Here is a 10,082-nt window from a genome sequence, read left to right as displayed (position 1 = left end):
TTCATAACACCCAATATAAAGAATTTACGTCGAAATAAAAAATTTAACCTTAGGATTTACAAATTAATAAAAAATACATATCACTTAATTATAGTTAGGTGAAAGGTTTATGTAATAATGCTTGAGTTTAAGTTTGATGTAAACATTTTTTATTTTATTTTTATTACATAGGAGAGAGGAAATGAGAGAGGGAATTACAAGGTGGAGAATCGAACCCTCACTATCAAGGTGAAATTCAATAGCCAACCATTTGAGCTACTAAGATCCTCAATAGGAAATTATTTGTGCCTAAACTACTAAAATAACAAATAATTTGAGACAACTATTTTTAATAATCAGGACAAATAATTTGAGATGGAGGGAGTAGATTATTCCTATTAACTTCAAGAGATAAATACTTAAGCTTGGAGAAAGGCAAGTTCTTGTACTAACAATCAATAATCCGTAGTCCTATATAGGAAAGGTAAAAAAGACTTGACTTTCCCTTAATTTCACTGGGTTCTAATAAACGCGAAGTAGTTTTTACACTGCATAAAAAAGGAAACTTTTGTTACAGTATCCTCCATATCTCCCCTTATATATATATACCATATGCAGACCATATTCTACAATACTCTGTTTCTCTTCTTGATTATTCTACAGTGGTCTGTTATTGTTCTTGATAGTATTGAGGCAAACTAAGAGAAAAATTAGCAATGGCTAGGAACTGCACATTGTGTGGTCGCAATGGGCATAATCATAGGACGTGCAGTGAGAAAGGCAAGTGCATCAAATTATTTGGTGTGAATATCAGTACTACTACTAGTAATACTGCAGTGTCTAAAAAAGATTATGGAAGAAAAATCAAGAAAGGAATTAAATGGACAGAGGATGAACAGAGAGCATTCTTGAAAGGATTGGAGTTACATGGTAAAGGCAATTGGGCTAAAATTGGTAAAGATTTCTTGCCTAATAGAACATCAACACAAATTGCTAGTCATGCTCAGAAGTACTTCATGAGATTAGATGCTTCTAATGAGAGAAAAAATCGTAAGAAACCAAGTGTTTTCGACATTCATCTTGAAAAAAGTATGAATCTTGAAGAAATTTCTCAAGACACTACTGCTATTACTGTTTCTGAACATGCTATTGTTCCAGTGGAAAATAATCAAGAACGTGACAACGAAACTCCTATTGCTGCATTTTCAACGAGTCAAGTACCAAATTATCTTCCCAATTACATGATGAAAGTCCCAACACACAAAGTTTTGCCTCTTACTTGGGTTTACATGTATCCATATGGGCAATATCATCATCATAATGTTCATTATGCTTCTACATCAGCCAGTGCTACTACATTCGACAAGCCACTTTCTGGGGTTTCTTCTGCTTCTTCATCTAAGGATAATTTGGAGTTAAGTTTATAGTCAAGAAGATATACGGAAGACTACTTATTCATGTTTATTTTTAGCCAATTCGTTGATTTTTTGTATGGAGATATGTTTGTTGTGGGTTGATATTTCAGATGGTCACTCACCTAATTAATAATTATCTATTAGTTGAATGAGCATCTAAGAAATCAACTCATGTTGTTGTAGTAGTTAATTTCGGACAGATGGAATTTTTTTGATCGAGGATTCTATTATGGAATTAAACCGTCGTTCTCGATTCTTTCCATGTTTTGTGTTGTCGGTTTCCACATTTACCTGTATTCCATAGTTCAAGAGTTGCAATTAACTAAAATTCAAGAAGTATATTGCTTAATTAAGGTTTTCTGACACGCAGTAGTTAACTAATTTAAGTTAATATGACGAAATAACACACACTATGACTCAAACTGAAAATAAATAAATTACGAGGTTATGCAACAAGTGACATTCACTAATATGATTCTAGGGAGTCGTTGACCCCCCCGCACACATACGCAAATGAGAGGTTAATTATCCAATAAACTAATCGGATCTGTTGAAAGGGAGCATAATTATCCTAATTAGTAATAATCAATCTAAGACAAGGATAAATCGTGGAATAATTAGATACTAATTACGAAAGAAATTGAGGTCTCAGAAGTCCATGGTAGGAGAAAGCAAAGGAATTAAGGATTTAGTGAGAATCTGACATTATATTTGAACGCTGAAGGGGGAAATTTTTCTCTAACTCCCAATATAAAGAATTTACGTCGAAATAAAAAACTTAAACTTAAGGGTCGTTTCGTAGCTAATTAGAATTATACAGGTATTAGTTATGCGGGCATCAATTATTCCATCTTCTGCCCCGCATAAAATTATACATCAAGGTAGTAGCTCTACTTGTAAACTACCATTTCTTTCTCAACAATTATCTAATAATGTTCTTCACACAGGTACTCTACCACCGTCCCCATCCCCCGACCCCATCCATCCCAAAAAGAACTTTCTTCACTGTTAAGGTTGAAAACTAAGCTGGCAAATGTTTTTAACAGTGTTTTAACAGTGAAAAGCATAAATTAAAAAGAAAAGAAAATAAACAAGGTCCTTGAAAATTGAAGGGAAAGGAGAGAGGTGACGCACAACGCACAAATAAAAAATTTTAAAAAATACCAAACATATACATGAATTTAGTATGATAACCATCTGCATTAAAATAACTAATTCCAACATCCGATATACAATAACGGTGATATCAATTCAACTCCTCCTAAGTTGAGATTCAGAGACCCGGCCATCTAACGTTCGAATCACTTTCAAACGCACACTTCACTGAAGCGCCATGGCTACCTATTAAGTGGTAACCCCCCTTACTTTGCACTGTATGACATGGTGTTATTGTATGTTGAATTGTTTGACAGAACACCGAAAGCAAAGTGGTGCATCTACCTCTGCTGCATTATTCAACAAGGTTCTGAAGTGGAGATCAATTGCTAAGTGATTTGGTATGAGTTGGGAGGCTTCAACCGAGTAATAAATCCATCAATTGCACAAACTGTGAAGAGTGAAGACCAGGAGCAGTGTTATAAAAACGCGAAAAGAGAGAAAAACAACCCCGAACTGTAGGGGGCTTTAGACACAAGGCGAAATATAAATGCGGGCTGTAACGAAGAAACACGTAAACGATGAAACAATATGAGTCTATATGTAGTTCAAGAATACGACTACGAACACAAACAACAATTATATGGACAAAGGAATTGAAAAACTTGCAATTAAGGGTGTGTTTGGTATGGAAGATAACATTTTCCGGAAATGTTTTCCAATTTTTCCATGTTTGGTTGGTCAAAATGTTGTGGAAAACGTTTTCTCTATGGAAACAAGTTCCTTAAAATGAGGAAAATGACTTTCTTGATGGAAGAAGGGAAAACAAGTTTCGTAAATAACATTCCAAGATCATTGTCTCCTTCCCACCCACCCAATGCCCCCAACCCCCACCCCTTGACCATCACCCCCTGCCACCCCGGAACCCCCACTCCCACCCCATCCCACTACCACAGTGTTTTGCTAGATTACATATAAATGTTCTTGGGGTCATATTTTTTGCTTACTTACCAAACACTGAAAAATAGGTAAGAAACCAACTTATTTTCCAAGAAATATCTTCTAGGAAAAGATTTTCCTTTGTACCAAACACACCCTAAGTGAAATAGTTATTGTTTAGTGCCGTCAAATTCAAGACAATGCTCATGGCAAGGAGAGATACACACCTTAGTGTCTTGGTGCCTGCATTGGAGCACTGCCTAAGTGACGAGAACTCATCAACTTGTTTTGCACCTAGCTTCAGGGCTTAAACGTGAACCTTTGACAGCACCGACGAGTCTTTTGCTAAAACCACATAAACACAAGGCATTCAGGAACCACAGAAAAAAATAAGGAAAAATATTGAGCAACAGCTAACAAAACAGAATGGGGATTTTGATATACTTCAAGCTGACCAATGTCATGACCAGAAGTATTAACTCGTCATTGATGTGAAATAAAGCTTGTGACTGAAAGTACATCAGCTACGCCCACTAAGCACCACTTACCTCCAAAACATCTCTGCCAATGCCAACGAGGATTGCTGAATGAATTTCGCTGTAGAAGTGACAGCATAATTTTAGGGGTCTAAATTGGCCAGAAACCAATTATGCATTCATGCTTCATAGAGGCTACTTTTGCAGAAATCACAATCTAAATAAACCTTGTAATGAGTCAACAGCTCCATTAATTCATAACAGTTATCCAGCAGATTTTATCGGGTTCTCCAATAACAAGGCAACAATACTAATAATGAGTCACTTGAATGTTAAACATCGTAAAAAGATTGTTGTCTTGAACTTATACATGAATTCTATAAGTACTTGAGTAGGCAGTGCACGTACTTCAGAGGCTACTTTTGCAGAAATCACAATTTAAATAAACCTTTCAAATGTGCAACTTATGTTCTTCTTTTCTCTACTTCACTAACTTCTTATTATATGGTACAAGTAATAAAATCTAGAGAATATGGAAAATGTATCTACGAACTAACCATTGGAGAAGAAGGCTGAAGGATAAGAGGCAAATGCCTAACTATCGTTTCCAGCCATTGCTCACTTCCTGACAGCTTTTCAGCTCCATCACTAGTTACTGCACAATCATGTGGCCCATAAGATGAAGCCGACGAGATTGTTTTTAATTTGACAAAGTCAGATGTAAAGGAGCTATCAAGTGATATATCACTCGAAAGATCTTCAGTTCCCTTAAATCCAGAGATTGCACGAAGATATTTATCCAAAACCTGCAGAATATTCATGTTACAGTAGCATCAAAGAACATAAGATAATTACCAAATTAAGAAATCGACCCTTATTTTGTTTTAGGTAGTACCTGTAGCTGCTAACGCTAAATACAATACAACCAAATAACAAATTTCAACTAAAAGATTTCTGAAACAAGGATCAAAATTACACGGGCATTTTTAGATTCTAATTAACTGCACGTCCTTTTACCAATTTAAATGCAAATGGTTTCACAAAGCTTCATGCAGATTGATGCTTTCTTTTGACTATCCAAACCAGCTGTGCCTTTTCACCTTTTGCCCTTACACTCCTATAAGTGTATAGTACATTATTTGCTGGCTAGCGGAATGGGAAGAGAATGATCATCATGTTCTTGTAACACAACCGGAATTGCAGGAGGAAGAAACAGATGTCAGACTATATTGAGACCTAGACTTGACGAACAGCAACCAAAGGAAAAAATTATGAGGGAGTAGACCATGAAATTTTCCGAAAGAAAGCTAAGAGCACATGCAACCTGGAATTTAAGATATGAAACTAACAAACGCCATGTTAACAAGAAAAGACAATTGGACCCTAGCAAATAGGAATTCTATTGCTGGAGCACATTAAGCAGTATTTCCTACTGCTCATCCTAACTGTCAAGGAAAGGTATAAGACCACCTGCATTGGGAGGGGTCAAGCAAGAGACTCTTCACATTCTAAATGGAACAATAACTAGACTTTGGGCAAAAAGTTGTGCCATTCCAATGAACCTAACATCGCACCATTCTGTCCAGAAAATGTTTATGTGATATGTCAACGAAGTTTGAAAGAAAACTTTCTTGTAAGGGACAATAAGAGCTCTCTTCCAAGAAAATATATTGAGATTGCACAGATATTAGTTTTACTAAATGAGTAAAATTATCAAAAAATTATTAAGATTGCACAAACATTATCTTTTTCTACACGAGCAAAATTATTAGAAATTACAATGAATGTTAAGTATAATGCAAAATTACCATGAACCTCCAGTTCTTCCTCCCTAGGGTGCTGGTTAGAGCAGCTTCGGTAAAATCTGTATGCTAACTCTCTACTCCAGGTTACAAGGGATAAAACTGGGTGAAGGTAAAAGGTGGAGCACCTGCAAACTTTACAACATTCTGAGAAAGTTCGGGAAGGAAAAGCCAAGATCAGTGCACCATAAAACTGAGAAGCAACCTTATCCAGGTGATAGATTCTCTGTTTCCCTCCTGTTCCATCGCTGAAAAAGAGATCTTGTACCACTATGAAGATAGTCATTTAAGTTGTAGCCCACAGACCTCATTCTTTCCAAAAGATCAACAGCATGCTGTGCTTTATCTTGAGAATGGAGAAGGGACTGAAGCAATTTGTTGCAAATTCGTGGCATCAAGCGGACACCCCTCTCCACAGTATATAGGAAAACCTCGATCGCCTGATCCAAGTTTCCTTCCTCGCAAAGACTATGAATCAACATTACACAACTTGGTGCTGAAATCATGACATGAAACTCCTCAAGTAAGGAAAAAATCTTCAAAGCCTCGCCTGGCTTGCGTGCCTGACACATCCCAATCAACCAAATGTTGTAAGGTGATGAATCAAAATCTTCCAGTTTTAGGTCCATCTCAAGTAATCCTCGAACTACTTTTTCCAGATCACCTTTCTCTAGGTGTTTCTCAATTAACCCTAATACTTCGCCATCTCGAACAGCTTGGTTTCTCAAATACTTCAACCAAAGGCTAAATGCAATAGAGATTTGTCCCCTCCTGCAGGACCAAGTCATAAGGGATTTGTAGACCTCTGCCTTCGGCATGCACCCATTCTTGCTCATTTGGTCAAGAAGTTTAAAAGCTTCCTCTTCCCGGTCAACCCTTTGGAGACCATCTATAAGTGTCCCATAAGTAATTGAATCGGGGAAATGCCCCTTGACTTGAAGCTCTTCAAAAAGCTTAAAAGCACCATTAATTTTTCCCGATTTGCATAGTCCATTGATCAAAATATTATATGTAACTATATTTGGTACAACTCCACAATCAGCCAACTGCATAAGAAGTTTGTAAGCTTTAAGAATCTTACCTGATTCACACAATTTCTCAACCATTTTTTGCAGGCTTGCACTGTCAAGGACTCGATCAGCACCTTGAGACAGACGAAGAAACAATGAAGGGTTTTTACCTATCTCCATTTTGTAAAACATTAGGTGAGCCTCCTCAAGCTCACCAGCCTTACAAAGTCCATCAATGAGAGTATTGAAAGTTACAACGGAAGGAAAGCATCCTAGCTTCTCCATCTCATTGAAAATATGCCTAGCCTCCTCCACGAGGCCATTTCTGCACATACCACAAATAAGAATAGAGTAAGTACACGTGTCCGGAAAACAATCATTTTCTGATATTTCTAGCTGAAGTGACCGAGCTTGGTCTAAGAGTCCCATATCACAAAATCCCTTTATTAGAGTATTATAACACTGAGTATCCGGTTGCACACCTCTCCCTGTCATATCTCTTAACAAACTCAATGCCTCTTTCACCCTACCTTCTCCAGATAAACCCCGAATCATAGTCGTGTACAACACAACATCAGGAACGGCATTATTCTCGAACAATTTCTTAAAAACGGATTGTGCTTCATCAATTCTCTTAGTTCTAACGAAACCATCAATCAGACACGTATATCCCTTTATATCCACTAAATAACCTTCATTTTCAAAAGACCTAAGAAGTGCCTGTGCTTCATCAATCCTCCCTAATTTACAAAATCCATTAAGCAAAGCATTATAAGTAACGAAATCCGGCATACATCCTCTACTCTTCATCACATTAAGCAACCTATGAGCATCATCAGTTCTCTTAGCCTGACATAACCCCGATAAAATAACCGTATACGTAATCTTACTAGGCAATACACCTCTTTCACACATTTCATCAAACAGTTTAAGTGCATCATGAGTTCTTCCACTCTTACACAGCCCATCAATCAAAATACTAAAAGTCGAACAATTAGCCATCGAATTCACCTTCAACATCACATTATACACAGCTAAAGCTAACAAAATCGAGTCTTTTCGAACCGTAATATGAAGTATCATATTGTAAGTAAATAAATTAGGTTTACAATCAAAATCTTTCATTTTACCAAAAGCTTCAACAGCTTTTTCTGCATTATTTACCTTCCAATAACCCCAAATCAATGCTGCAAAAGCATCAGAAGAAATGGATATTCCATCAATATTAAGTTTATCTAACACATTCCAGTATAAATCAAAACCACCATCTTTTAATAGCATATCAATGATTAAATTTTGAGAAACCCAACTACGAAATCTCCTTCTTTTTGCAGCCCAAATGAAAAAACGAAAACCCAATTCAGGGTTCTTTTGTTGTTGTTCAAGAATTGAAGATACAGTATTGGGACATAAGAAATGAACTAGTTTATCTAGTGCTGGTTCAAGTGGATCCACTTTTTCGATAATGTTAATGACTTCATTGGATATTGAGATTTCCTTACAGGTAGTGAGTGATTTGGAAGACAATGAACGAAAGATTTGAGAATGTAGGAGTTTCATGGCTTGGATAAAGAGGTAATAATGCTGAATTTCAGGTTACTGAATGGGGAAATCATTGTTGGGCCATGAGGAAGGAGATTTTGAACAAATGTTTATTCAGAGATTTTGGTCGGAGGTGGCACTAAGGTGACGGCAGTGATTATTAGGATTCTTAGGCTCTGCCAAAAATAGCAACTGTGTCCTTTAGTCTTACAAAATAGAATTTCAAACCCCATGAGAATTTTCGCTTTCTCCAAAAAATTATTTTATTTTATTTGAAAATTAATATTGAACATGAAAATTTCAAATACAAAGTGTATTTAGAATTTGATAAAACCTAAAAAAAAAATTAGCTTTCAATACATTCAAATAACCAAATATTCTTTGCAAAAAATATAACCAAACATAACTCTATCTTCAAATCCAACTTCAAAATTCCAAATAAAATGAAAAATATTTGGTTTTCATGGCCAAACACCTACTTAATATAAAAATGGATACTTCATCCGTCCATTTTTACTTTTTCAGATTGAAAAATTAAGAGATAATTTGCTACATTTTGTTCTTATTTTACACTTATTATTAATTATTGGGTTGAAAACTTTAAAGAATTGTTAGTGGCTACACAATTTTTAGAGTATGTTTATTGATTTTTAATGATAGTAATAATTAAGGATGAAATAGTAAAAATATCATTTTATTTATGATTTCTTTAGAGGTGTGTTACGTCAATACATGATAAATAAAAGTGGACCGAAGGAGTATAAAATTTCAGATCTTACTTGGAAGGAGAGTTTGGAACACTTCAAATCGTGGGGTTCGAGTTTATTATCTAGGATGTTGTTTCAGACTTTGTGCTGGGTTCGAGTTTGTTATCTAGGATGTTGTTTCATACTTTGTGCTGGGTTCGAGTTTATTATCTAAGATGTTGTTTTAGACTTTGTGCTGGGTTCGAGTTTATTATCTAGGATGTTGTTTCAGACTTTGTGTTGGGTTCGAGTTTGTTATCTGGGATGTTGTTTCAGACCTTGTGCTTTTTTTTTTTTTTTTTAAGATATATACTGATGTTTAAATCTCTTTTATAAGTTATTATCATTAGCCCTAATTTTAAAATTAATTATAATATTACTTAATAACCAAAATACAAAAGAAAATCTGTATTTCTTTTGAAGACAAAAACTATTCTTTTGAAGGAAAACTTGAGAAGCAATTGAATAGTAAAAGAAAAAGACGCTATAGAAAAATAAGTTTGGTCAAATGACAGTAACCTATTTTAAATATGAAGAAACTGAACTGTGAGTCTCAGATCAACGATGCAGAGACGACGCCAGTGAGGGGTCCAAAGAGGCAGCTTTGGCTCCAAATATGTATTGCTCCGCAGAAATAAAAGTGGCCGAATTATTTTCATTTAAAATCTTAAACATATATAGCCCTATCACATTTTTTTTTTTTTGCGAAAATACCCGTTAAAGTGGTTATTTTACTTGAATTAATGTGATTATTGACCAGATTTTGATAAATGCACAAGATTTTGGGACATGCTAATTTGGTAAATGCACAAGATTGTGATGCAGTTCCTTCCCCACTGGATGCATTAAATCGGCTATGTTCATATTCTCCATCACTTAACTCATTTTTAATTCTTATTAAATATGGAAGTCGGACGATATCCAATCGGGGTTTGACAACACTGCTTATTAGGTGCCGATATAGAGCCCTGATTATGGATTCACGTAAACCCAATATGTTTTGTCCAGAATAAGTATATATATTAAGAAATCTACTAAATAATTATAGATATTTATTGTAAATCTAGTTATTATTTTA

At 35.5% G+C, this 10,082-nt stretch overlaps 2 protein-coding genes across 7 annotated transcripts; one reads left to right on the top strand and one right to left on the bottom strand.

Annotated features, from left to right (window-relative positions):
* Window positions 1–695: 695 nt before the first annotated feature.
* Window positions 696–1,406, top strand: LOC132628863 (probable transcription factor At5g61620). Its single transcript, XM_060344620.1, has one exon. It carries the CDS (start codon window positions 696–698, stop codon window positions 1,404–1,406), a length of 711 nt encoding a protein of 236 aa, XP_060200603.1.
* Window positions 1,407–2,481: 1,075 nt separating this feature from the next.
* LOC132627079 (pentatricopeptide repeat-containing protein At1g79540) lies at window positions 2,482–8,442 on the bottom strand. 6 transcript variants are annotated; one of them, XM_060342168.1, is made up of 6 exons: window positions 5,912–8,442; window positions 5,713–5,834; window positions 4,462–4,710; window positions 3,977–4,025; window positions 3,656–3,773; window positions 2,482–2,940 (listed from the first exon to the last, which is right to left on the bottom strand). In XM_060342168.1, the coding sequence occupies exon 1, from the start codon at window positions 8,274–8,276 to the stop codon at window positions 5,913–5,915; it is 2,364 nt and encodes a 787-aa protein (XP_060198151.1). In that variant the 5' UTR covers window positions 8,277–8,442; the 3' UTR covers window positions 2,482–2,940; window positions 3,656–3,773; window positions 3,977–4,025; window positions 4,462–4,710; window positions 5,713–5,834; window position 5,912. The 6 variants fall into 6 exon arrangements, with proteins under 6 accessions (XP_060198151.1, XP_060198156.1, XP_060198153.1 ...); XM_060342173.1 differs by having other exon boundaries at window positions 5,720–5,834; XM_060342170.1 differs by having other exon boundaries at window positions 3,873–4,025; window positions 5,713–8,442.
* Between the last annotated feature and the right edge of the window lie 1,640 nt (window positions 8,443–10,082).

Source organism: Lycium barbarum, chromosome 2 (genome assembly GCF_019175385.1).
Source record: "Lycium barbarum isolate Lr01 chromosome 2, ASM1917538v2, whole genome shotgun sequence".
NCBI lineage: Eukaryota > Viridiplantae > Streptophyta > Magnoliopsida > Solanales > Solanaceae > Lycium > Lycium barbarum.
The sequence above is the reverse complement of the archived record's forward strand: the minus strand, read 5'-3'. Positions and strand labels throughout refer to the sequence as shown.